The sequence below is a fragment of the Cuculus canorus genome, chromosome 1, assembly GCF_017976375.1.
Source record: "Cuculus canorus isolate bCucCan1 chromosome 1, bCucCan1.pri, whole genome shotgun sequence".
In the NCBI taxonomy this organism is placed as follows: domain Eukaryota; kingdom Metazoa; phylum Chordata; class Aves; order Cuculiformes; family Cuculidae; genus Cuculus; species Cuculus canorus.
This window is the reverse complement of record NC_071401.1, coordinates 76,650,653-76,663,284: the sequence shown is the minus strand read 5'-3', so window position 1 is coordinate 76,663,284 and position 12,632 is coordinate 76,650,653. Positions and strand designations below refer to the sequence as shown.

The following is a 12,632-nucleotide window of genomic DNA, read 5'->3' as shown; positions in this document are numbered from 1 at the left end:
CCTCAGTCAGTATTGCATGACCTCAAAATGCTGTTGTTGATCAAGCGTAGAAACACCAGAGGAGACTCTGTGTTCTCCCTCTATACCATTTGCACATTGCATAACTTAGGTTTTCCATGTTACAGAGAAGTATGAGTACCTGTGCAAATGTATGCTTTTTTGTGTATTGTTTATATGGCTAAAGAGAAGGTGTTTCTCACAAAGCTGGTAGGCCTGACTCTCAGAAACAACAGATGTAGAAAATGCAGACCTGAAGTAATGACTGGGTGAATAAATTCCATATCTTTTTTCCAAAGCAAACTTTGTCTAATATTAAGATTAAAATCAAAATTACTTAATTAAAGGCTCTAAGTAAATACTTTCATGGGCTTTAGAGTTATTATATCTACCCAAAGTACCATGAAAAGCCGACTTATATAATCAGTACTGGCTCATGTTTTCAGTAGAAGTTTGCCAGCCTTTATAGTAGGGAAAACTTCAAAGGCTGTGATAAATCAAATGAATAATTTGTCCAGAGGAAGTCTGTATAAATTGGTCACGTTATCTAAATGTGTCAAATGAAATGTTAAGATCTTCTTCACTCTTTGTCTAGGAATAATTGGATTTGCACATCTCTCTAAATTGCTAGTCTTTTCACCAAAATCTAAGCACATATATTTTTCATTGCTTGAGTGGCTGTCATCACAAATGGTTTCAGAAAAGTGGCCAAAGCTATGTGAAAGGGTTCAGACAGGCTGATTCTCTATTTTCCTGCTGTTAGCCCACCTGATGTGAAGATGATCAGCAGGCCACGTAAGACTAGCTCAGTTCTGCATCCCTGATTTAGATATGCTGGACTGGATAAGAAAAAAGGGTCTACGATTCTTTGTAAATCATTCAAAGGTAGGCTAGAAGGCTTCATTACTCATACATGAGTTGCTTTAGGGAACCATCATTTCTGCATTTGGCATTCTGGAGGAAGAAGAGGAAGAATGACTCTTTAAAATTACCTTGATTTTTCTTAAGTTCCTAAAGTTTTAAAGAAGGGTTTGGTTCTAGCTGTCACTTGCTGTTCTTATCGAAAAGAGACTGGATTCAGATGTTTTATTCTCTGTTATTCCTAGTAGTTTGTTCTTAATTGGGCATTTATGAAATTCTAGGATATATATATGTACTTTAAAACTGCTTTGGTTTTCTGAGTATTAAATACTCTCTTTTCTGATGCCATGTTTACTAAATGTACTAATAAATATTTCGTTGTTTAATGTTAAGGCTAACGACAAAGCATCTTGTCCTTATCTTATTAATAAAATGTTTAGTCTCTTCCTATTAGAACATGCACATCTTTCAATAATTATTCCAGTTCTCTTATGAACATATAGATCTTTCCTTAGTGTTCTGCCTTTCAGCTGAGAATCTGCAGCGTCAGGAAAACAGAGGAAGTTCCAACTCAGAAGCTGCAGTACAAAATATGTTAAAAATTGGTAGATAAGTCTGTGCTTGTGCAGTAAGTTTGAAATCTTTCGTGTGCATTTATTTGGACTTCTACTTACACTTTTTTTCTAAAAGCACCCTTTGATCTCATATGATGTGATCTAGCATCTTCACGAACTACAGCAGAATTTTTCTTTTTTAATGGTATATTTTAAATATCCTCAGAGACCAGAGTTCTGTGGTGCTACTAGTAATGTATTGTCACAGTTCACTGATTCTTACCAACAGAAGTTTTATCTTGGATATGCTTCCAAGCTATGTGTAAGCTGAAGCAAAAAATGGAAAATAATCTTTGGAATATAATAATGGGACCTCAAATATAGACGAAGTAGAACTGGCTTGAGTTACATTTATGGTTTGGCATGCTACAAATGATTTATTTTCACAGGAACATAGTAGAAATAAACTACAAAAGTACTTGGAAACATGCCTTCTTGAGCTAAAATTCACTGCTTTGAAATATCCTTATGTAATTGTTCATATTAATAGGAACAATTCATTAGTTAATGCTAATTCATTAGTTCATATCAGCAAAATGAAACACATCTGTGATTATCTGCAATACTGAAGTAAGTGAAATTCAAACGTCTGCTGTGGCCTCCACGGGACATTTGCTTTTGGCTTGTTTTTTTTTTAATCATTCCATATATATTGTCAAGGGCTGTTAAATAATAATCTGTCCTTGAATAATTAGCTTCTCAGATGATAGTTGGATTAGCATGGAATTGATTATTGCATTTTAATCTATGTGAATGTGTACTCCAGTAGGGACCGAAAAACAATATCTTAGCAGGGGAAGGAAAGGAATTAATTCTTTGAATGCTCCCCTGGCTGTAGCACACACCCCTCACCCCCTGAGCATTTTCTTAGCATCCAATTTACTTTTAGACCTTCCACCCAGAAACTCTTGGCACTGTGGACTGCCAGCAAAGCAAAAGCCAGCAACTGGGTTCAACTCAGGTTCATAAAACCTAGCAGGATGTAAAGAGCACATCATAGCAGTAGCTGGGCAGGTCATAGCATGACCAAAGAAAAAAGGGCAAAATGTTTATATGGTTTGGAGGTAAGAATGGCAAAGAAGATCAAGATGGCTGGGAATGGTTTTTGGTCCACTGCTGAGGTAAAGGGCAGAATAGCTGATAGTGTTGCACATTAAATGAGAGAGGATGGTACTTCTACCTGCTGTTTCCTTGGTATGCTTTTCTTTGATGTATCATAATTGTGGCAAATACAAGGTAAAATGAAGTGCTGCTTTTGTGGTGGTCGTTTTTCAGATGAATCAATATTTAAATTATACTCAGAGCTGAACCTGGTTTTCAAACTAAAAGCTCCTTTTGGTTTTTTTGTGGTGATGGTGGTGGTTTGGTTTAGTTTTTATCTTTTTTTTTATTTGGGGGGGGGGCAAGTTTTTTTGTCATTTTTTTTTTTTTCTGTTGGTTGGTGAATTTGAAATCTGGAGTTGGTCTCTGGTGAAATACTGGCAATAAAGATAAGGCAGATCAGAGGAGGAAACCTCACCTGGATACTACAGAAATATGAAACAAAATCCGATTCCAAATCATGATCTCTACCTTGCAATTTATACTCACTGTTTAGTTTAAACTTAGCTCACCACCATCACATTATTTTAGTAAGTCCCTAAGTATATAATTGCACTAAGATTTTTTAATATTATTCTCTAGTTTTACCCATAGCAACTTGCAAAGTCAAAGATATAATATAGTAACAACTCTGTAGTTGAAATCTGAATCAAGGATAATTGTTTTTGTAACTCCTAAATTCAAGATCTGGTGCTTGGTTAAAAGCTTTTTACAGAAAAATACTGAGAAATTACGTTATCAGGCCAGATTGACAAGTATTTTAGATGAAAGTTTAAGCCTTCCTTTCAAAAAAGTATTTCAGCCCATGTCTAAAACTTTGAGTAATTCAACTCACCATACCAAACTTCTTTTGGGGCATTTGCTCAGTATAGTAGAGGAGTTTGGTTTACTGAATAGGAAATAGAGCAAATGAAAAGAAGAAAATACAGGGAGATTTACACTTTTGTGTAGACCACGCTCTAACCACAGGCAGCGAGACAATAAGCATGTGCCAGAATGTTCACTAAACTGGACAAATGCCAGCTTTTTCATTGTGATTAACCTCTTGCAGCTGGAGCATGTTCACTGGAAGGAAAAGGCAGAGCCACCAATGACTTCAGTGGTGCAAAACCAGAGCGTTCCAGAATGGAAGGAGTAGCTTATGGTATACTTCTTGGCAAAATCCTGAAGAGTTTATAAACACAAAAAAAATCCATAAAACATAGTTGTAAGTGGCACCTTGTTTACTATGGTTCACCATAAGTCAGGGTTGGGTTTTTCTGGTTGCCTGGTTGGTTGGCACTTGTCTCATGCACCATGTCGTTGGACACAGGAGTCGGCATTTTCCAGAAGAGGTGCTCTGTGCTAGCTTCACTTGGTCCCTATATGGCTCCTAAAATGCCACCAGGGGAACAGCTGGGAGTTCATTGTCTTCACAGATGCACCTGTTTCCTCAGTATAGAGGAACTACACTTCGACAGACAAAGCCAGTCCCATTTCTTGAATAAATTCCTTCTAGTGGTCTGTTTAGTCCAGCTGCTCAATACTGCACAAGTAGCAGATAAAGCCAATGTGTGACCTGGGTGTCCAAGTCCTTCCAGCCATACCAGGAGATGGACTTCTAGATACTTTCTCTGGACTGAGTTAATATCCTCAGGAGGGCGATGTACACAGGTCCTTCAAAGTGCTATTTGGCATGCTGAGAAATATAAATGCAGAGGGGTTCAGCTGCCTCAGATGGCAGCTATGTTACGGGCCATCTGAAAGACCTGAATTAGGTTTGTGACAGCTCCACTGGTCTGCTACATAACACAGAACAAATCACCGTGTTGACCTTCTCTAATCCTTGCCCATCTAGCTGTCCTTTCTAACCTGCCAGTTGTCCACAATTCCAAATTACTTTTTATACGTACCTGCTTAGATAAGACAGATTTTTCCTGTACTGCAAAATGCAGTAGTATGTACTGACATATTAAAACCAGATTTTTTTCCATTGTAGAGCCTGTTGAATAAAATACAGAGTTTCAGAAAGGTTTAGGCAGGCATCTGTAGAAGCCAGAACTTTAATAACACTGCATAAATTGTGGTTCTTTGGATGAGCTTTTTGCTTTACCTTTATATAAATTTCTGTCATTAGTTATGTGCAAAACTCAAAGCTTCAGTTTTTGGAATGAATACTTCCCAAATCTTGCTTGTGCAAAGTTAGGTTAGACATCTCATGAGCAGGAGCTTTTGTTGAACTCCTGGTGTCAAGTATATTCCATGTCCTAGGAGGCTGGAAGTGAATGCAGCCAGGCTGCTGCATGACAGCTGTGCAACAGTTCATTTTCTCCTTAACCCCCATCATGATTCTGGATTAGCCCATGGGGAAAAGAATGAGCTTCAAACCCTCTAGTTATCTACAATAATTCTTTAATGACATACTTTAAATGCAGAGTGTCTGGTATTGTGCTCTTTTACCACTTTGGCTTCCAGTTTGACTACTGCATTGAAAGAAAAAATATATTTTGCAAACCTTTGTTAACTCATATATCAGTCCAAGACTGGTTTTGATTTTTAATTTAGTCAAATGATTAATCCAGTCTTTCTAGATCCTTGATTCCTGATTATTATTCTGGTCCTTCTTTGAATAATGGCTCATTAGAGATAGGGCTGAAACAACCCCCCAGATCCCAGCTAAGGGAACATTTGGATATCTTCTAACAGTTTAATTGAAATGGGAATCTTTTTTAAAAAAAACAACAAACCGCTTGTCCTATATAGTCAGTTTTGTTACTATCTAAACAAAATTCTGGGACAAAGTTCTTATAAAGGTATTTGAAAGCCCTCAGGAAACAAAAATTTTTCAAAGAAAACCTTATTTTCTTTTCATTTTGTGTCTTAATTTCATATTATAATATTGAAAATAACTAAGCAGTGTCAGTTCCACTGGCTTTGTTCATGTTAATCGTGGTTCCTATTAGAGGCACAGTGGATTTCAAGTATTTATATTGTTGCTTTCCCAAAGCTAATATTGCACGTCAAAGGAAAACTTTTGTGATAGTGCACTATATATGGCTCTTGTTCTGTCCTTTTTCCTCAGAGGCTCCAGCTGTGAAATTTCTCTTATGCTATGAGGAAAGGAGAAGCAGCAGTGAAGGAAGGCTAAAGAGCATGGCAGCAAAGCAACTTATAAGGCCGATTAGCATGGTTAAATCGAAGGGCAGAGCTATGGCTGAAAGTGGCAAGTACCCACAGTATATCTGAGGGCATGGCCTTGCAGAGAAAGAGGAGTGGAATTGTATATTTTCGCTAGAATATTGTCCTCTTAGTTAATGAAGATTTTATGTGGTCAGGAACCTGAAATCCTTGGATTTAATTTTCACAATGTTCCATTTTAAATAGGGCTTAATAAAAACATAAGCCACGTTCATATGAAATATGGAAATAGGCCCAACTTAGTTAACATCATTTGAGACATACTGGCTTCAAATCCGGCTATTTTTACGGCATTTTTTATAAAAATAGCCCTGTACAATTAATTAACAGTGCAGTATCTCATGGGTCTTTCCTTGTGGTATACTGTAATCACTTGAGGTAAAAACCTTAGTCCCCAGGAGTGTATCAACATCATAGCTGTTATTTCTTTTCACATAGAAATGTGGAGTGCAGTTGTCAAGCTCTGCACATTTGAGACTTGAGGTCAATCATTCCTATTAACCGCAAACGTTACCATTCCCTTGCTGGAGAAATACAGGGTCAAGCATGTGTATCCTACGGAAGAGTAGTCATCTGTTTCAGGACAAGTACATAGAAGAAAAATTAGCTTAAGCTTTTCCATGTGCACCTGGCATGTCTGTTTAAATAAAGAACACCAAAGGAAACATTAAACTTGCATGCACCCAAAATCTGGCTCAAAAAACATGCTTGATAGTCTATCAGTTCTTCTGGAATAGATTGGCAAGTTTTTTAATAGGTTAGACACAAGTCCTGGAGACCACAGGCCTGGTTCATAGGGTATGTCACCACTACAAGATGGAAATATGCCTGAAGTACATGCAAGCAGGACTTCTTCAAGTCAGGAGGAAAAGCAGTTGCAGTGAAGATGTGGTTACATGGACTTTGTTAGTAGCAGGGTGTATATTCATGATCTGTAGCCAGCCTGCATATAGTACAGACTCATCTGCCAGCTTAACACTGCCCTACTGGCCCGAGTAAGTTAGGATATGATCACCCTTTTGCTTTGTGGTGTTTTAGTCCTGATCTTTGTTTTACTGCAGTGTAAATATGTCTTCTGGTTAGGCACTTTAACCAGCCTCTGTTTCAGTTTGACCATTTGTAAACCGATGATGAGAGAGTGGCTGTGGTTCTCATGAAGCCCAAATAACTAATAAACCTAATTTCTACTATGCAGAGCTCTGATAAGCGGAAAAGGCTCTTTGAAGTTGTTTTCTTCTTTAAACGAGGAGGCAGCCTCAAAATATGCCTTACTGTCATCAGTTCTACAGCAGAAGTAAAGGAAATACAAATTCTGTCAATGTTTGCTGCTAGAAGCCTTTCCTTGTGATTGATTCTATGTAAATGATGAGTAAGGATGTTGTTACAAAGTACTGTCTTGAAGTGTTTGAGTCTTATCGCGAGATATAGTTTCAGTTCTCAAACTCTTCCAGTGAGCAAATGAAAAACATAACTGTGAGAAAGCTCTTAAGTAAGTGGAGAATATAAATGTGGGCTTATATTTAGCTATGAAAAGAGAATTATTTTTTTTTGTTGAGAAGAAGATAGTAACTTTACTTCAAATGGAATTTAAAATCTCATTGTAGCTGATAGCTGTATGTTTTATCTTGTGGTCCTTGGTCCTTTGAATAAGCAACTTTTGTGGAGCAGAAAAACGCCTCTGAGAAGATCCCAGGGATGTTGTTTTCTGTGCTGTGATGTAAGGCAGGAGCACACAACTCAGCATTTTTTTTCTTTAGAAGCTTACATTAATTTATTTTGACAGCATTTCCAATCTATGTAGTAGCTTAGGACTGTCTGTTTGTGCTACCTTCCTATTTTAGACAAGCAATGCTTCGCGTGAGACTGTTAATTTGGCAAAGGGCACGGGTTCACATTTGGTTTTCATAGACTGATAGACTTAAAGGCCAGAGGAGACCATTATGATCATCTAGTCTGACCTCCCACTTCAATCAGGGCACAAGCCTCACGCAATCTTTACTGCAACAAGATCATGACTTCAACTTGAGCTAGACAGCAGCTTAAAGAAGGCATCCAGTTCTGAGTTGCTTTCCTCTAATTTCTAGCATTAGTTTTTCCAAATTCATAGTCAAGTCCCTGGATCATATAATTTTATAGGCATGCAGAGTCAAAATGAAACATCATCCTCAACTGTCCTTTTCAATTACACGTCTGTGATTTCATCTGCTTGGATTTATCCCAGGATTATGGTAATATTTATGTTGTGTAGTTGTCAGACCATGCTAAATGGACAGTAAGCATTCTTTTCACTTTATACAGGATGTTGTAAAAATAGCTGCGAAGCACGAATGGGTTGTCAAGATCTTGGGCTAGGTCTGCATTGTAAGTCAGGAAGCATTTGCCCTGGCTTTTAGTGTTTGAGAGCAGTTTGCATCCACCAAATTAACATGCATGAAGCAAATGCACAACTGTTATCCTTTGAAAAAATAACCCTTGCATCTGTAAGATCTCTTTTAATAGACAGGTAGCAATGAAAATTGGCCAGTGACAAAAAAAAAAGAAGAAAAAAAGATAAGAAAAGGAATTTACCTAGAACATTAAAAAAACAACAACCCAACAGCTGTAATTTGGTTCACCTAAGAAAATGGCAGTAGAAAATTAATAAGGTGGGAGGAATGAAGATACTTTGCATAAGCTTATTCTGCCACTCATTTTCACATGTACTCATGATAATTTGAGAGCCCTTTTTCCATACTTAAAACCTGGCCATGATTCACTATCCCAGGAATTCTGGTCCACAGAACTGGATCAGTTTTTCAAGATGGACAGAGCTCCAATTTCATTGTTGAAGTTTCACACTAACAGGGAGATTTCAAATGTAGATGTGAAATGAGTTTGTAAGACTAGGCAAGTTAAAGTACTTCTGAAATTTAAAGTCTTTCAGGCCCTTTCTGGTTCCCCCTGTACAGCGTAAAGAAAGCATGCAGAGCTTCAACTCTGCTGCTGGTATGTACTGTCATGTGGCAACCAAAGTGGTGCTGTGGTCCATATAGGAATGGAATAGGGGAAAGAACTAAAAGAAGATACTGCTAGAAAAAAATCAGGTAAACATACTGCAAAAACTGATCGCCTTTTATGACCTTTAAAACTTTCAAGACAAGCCAGTTTTAAGAGCTGACATTCAGTACTTGCCTTAGTGAAACTGCAAAGATTGGCATTAATTTAAGAAAGCAGCTGCCAGGTTCCTGCTGCTTGGTCAAGCATTAATATAAACTGATGTTCTTCAACAGAATTTTATCAAAATTCTGATACTTCTTGATTTAAAAAGACCCCAGGCTCTTGGGAAATGCAGAAGACATCAAGAGAGCTGTGTGAAACCATAATAACATGTATGGCTTTGTGTTTATAGTCACTGGATAGAGAACTGGTTCTAAAATTTTTGTGCTTTATCCAGAATTTGGAAATATCCAGGATATAATAATTTATATATAATCTATGGGTAAATAAATTTCTGTTTCAGCAAAAAATACTCATTCTTCATATATTAATGACCTTTGTTCAAGGCACTGTCAGGTTATCGAAAATCATTGCAGTATTCCTTAACAATTTTGATAACATTTTATCTTCATAGTACATGAATATCCTAGCTTTTAGCGTGTGTTGTATCCAATAATACATTTGAAATAAGGCAATCCTAATCAAGAAGTTACATTTTTCTTTTAATTTTTCTTGGCATGAAATATTTTAAAATGTACAGAACTAAAATATAGGCAATATGAAATGATTTAAATATAATTTCAGGAGTATTTGTATATTTTGACGCCCCCTTAAACTGTTTTTTAAAGACAGAGGTTATCTGATACTGTAATTGTATATGCTATTTTGACTTTGCATGTGAGTCTCAGCTCCACAAAGGGACATGTAACAGCACAGCAAACATGCCTTTGTAATTAAATGATCATTCACAGTACAGCTTATGGAAATATAAGGTACAATTCAAACTGTTCAACAAAGAATGCCCGTTCTTGTTACTCTTTGTTTTAATGGGCTATAAAATAAATGCAATGTAGAAGGTATTTTTACAGCCAGAGCTTGTGATACACAATACGCATGGCTGTGCTGGGAAGAAAATGCCCAAATTCTGTACTTCAAACACCTATCACGCTTCTTGAAAGGGTTCTATCTATAAATCTGTCAAAATCCCATGCTATCTTTAATGGCACAGGACTGACTGCTCCTCCAGTGTTTACAGCATCAGCCCTGGTAAATGCCGAAGTATGTATGGTTCTGCAGTGAAATACTGCCAGGTTCGTTTATTTGTAGGCATTAGCAAGAAGGAGTATGGTGACTGAACAGCTGCATAAAGGGAGGACAAGGAACAAAGTGTTTTAAAACAGCATGAAATACGCAGGGAGTAACAGCACCAGAAAACACCCACATGCACATACACATGAAATGCGTGCACGGAGGTGGTTAAAAGTGGAGAGTGGAAAAAAGGATGAGAGAAGTCAGGTGAGTTAATGGCATGCTGAAAGGATTTGAGTGGTGTAATAGGATACATCAGAGGGGAAAGCAGTAATGTGAAGAAGCCCATTAATAAAAGATGAGAAGGTATGAAATTAATCAGAGCTTTGCTGAGACACTACAGCCCTTGTGAGGAGAGAAGTATTCTTGTTCAGTACTTCATAGATACGGGGGACTGCTCAGAGGAGAAAGTACAATTAAAAGGTAGAGACTTTCAGCCTGACAAGAACAGTAACCAAGTAACTAGTCTCACACACTTACATAGGTGAATAACTATGAGGAACATCTTTTCACATCAGGAGAACCTAGGATTTTCAAAATTAAATAAATGGTTGTTGAAGTTACTGAAATAAATCAGTGTTTACAGTCATAGTCAGGGCTCTTTTTAATTCCTTGCTTCTTTTTTCTTCTTCTTCTTCTTCTTTTTAAGGTACTCCATTTATGTTAACAGGGCTTTTTTATCCCTGTGGAAACTGCATTTCACTCAAAAGCAGGACTTTTTCATGCCCATGTGTTTCTAGAACATGGTATTTGATGCAAAACAGGATCTATAGTAAAAAGTGAGGAGCTGGTAGTTACAAGTTCCACAGTGCACTGCAGGGTCCTGGTCCTAACGCAGCCAGACTAGGGAACGGGTCACAGCCGTCACAGATCTCCTCCTCCTCATGCGCTTGGATGTCCTTCCTGTGGTTATGGAGGGGAGAAGGGAAGCTGAAACATTTCGGATTTCAGTCTCACGTGGAATTGCACAGTGGCCAGGCTGCAACCTCAGATCTGGAAGCTGGAATTCACTCTAATCTCCCATCAGTAAATAAATGCAGTCACAAGCCACAAGGTCTTACTTAAGAACAATTAGTGAAAGCGTAGTCTGTGTGTAGTTATTTCATTCTTATGCATACAAAGGATATTTTTCTTTAGAATTATTTATTTTTTAAAAAGCTAGTTCTTCTGAACTAGGAAATTAAATCAACTACATCAATCCACCCCCAGCGCAATCCCAGGAAGAAAGTGCTGACCTGTCTACTGGGACCTAACAAGTAGTCTCAAAGGGGAACATGCCTGGAGCATTTAAGTTAGCAACAGGCTTTTAAATTCAGATATTAGACTGAAAAAGCAGGAGATAAGGAGTCAAAAAGTGTTCTCAGCCAAAAACGCCCACTTTTTTTGATGAAATGTTTTCAGCTTCCCTGCTATTCTCCGTATTCCTCCCTACTGGACTAAAACTAATTGGTTAATCTAGGTTTTAGTAGGTCCTTAGAAACTCTGTTTGCCAGAACTCACTCTTACCATTAACTTCTCTGCTCTTGTCTTGCCATACTTCTAACAGTGCGTATAAAAATGAAAGTCTCATGTTCATACCTGTGTAATTGCAGCATTAGATCCTGAAAATATACCCATTTTTCAACTGTTCACCTAAATATTAAATTCTTCAAAATACCAATGTGTTATTTTTCTTTCTTTTGACAGCAAAATTTGGAAAGTAACCTCACCAACCTTATTAAGAGGAATACTGAACTGGAAACTCTTTTGGCGAAACTTATTCAGACCTGTCAACATGTAGAAGTGAGTACTGACCTCCAATTTAAATACTTTTAAATTTAATTGCATTCATTTCTAGCACTCAGGAACCGAAACTTAAACAAAGAAACAAAAAACCTCAGCAAGCACAGAACTAAATTAAAACAGCAGTAAACTGATTTAGAGCGTTTTCCTGATAAATGGCATTCTCAGTACAGATAAGTTCCTTTACATTCCTTCCTATTCCCTTTTATATTATGGTATGCTTGTATGGCCTCCAACATTTCTATACTTGAGCACATCACTCACTGTCTGTAACATTTATTTTCTTGGCTCCTTTGTGAGGTAGAGTAATATTTACACGTGGAAAACTAAGGTAGTGAAATAGTAAAGCCCACATCTACTACAATATTTAGGCTTCTATCAGCCACTGATTCTTTGTTTTCATCATAATTACATATCTGAATCCATATTTCAAAGGTCATACATGAAATATATCTACCTTCAGAAGAAGAAAGGTGCCTACAGCCTTTGAGTCCCCTCAGTTACATAGTCCGCTTTCATTATCACATAAAACCTTTAGCAGGGAGGGACCTGAATTCATATTTCCAAGAATCTGGGGGATTTTTTTAGATGGCACCATGGAGAATGCTGCTCTGCATGCAAATTAAAATAATGATAGACTGATTCAGCTGTGGGAGCTGACACAGGAAGAGATCAGAGTCCAAAATGGACTCTTTTTCAGAAAAACTTTTCTTTTTAGTTTTTGCCACGCTGTAAGACCTTTTCAGTTCCTTGTAGTACATTCAGGTCAAGAAGGCAAAAATCACTATGAACCAAAAGCCTCCATATCATAAAAAC

At 37.4% G+C, this 12,632-nt stretch overlaps 1 protein-coding gene across 6 annotated transcripts in view; it reads left to right on the top strand.

Annotated features, from left to right (window-relative positions):
* MID1 (midline 1) overlaps positions 1–12,632 on the top strand; it is a 254,414-nt gene that overhangs the window by 183,374 nt on the left and 58,408 nt on the right. For all 6 annotated transcript variants that reach the window (XM_054077430.1, XM_054077439.1, XM_054077446.1 and 3 more), the window contains exon 3: positions 11,721–11,816. In XM_054077430.1, the coding sequence (XP_053933405.1) occupies positions 11,721–11,816 (96 nt within the window). The remainder of the gene's footprint in view (positions 1–11,720; positions 11,817–12,632) is intronic.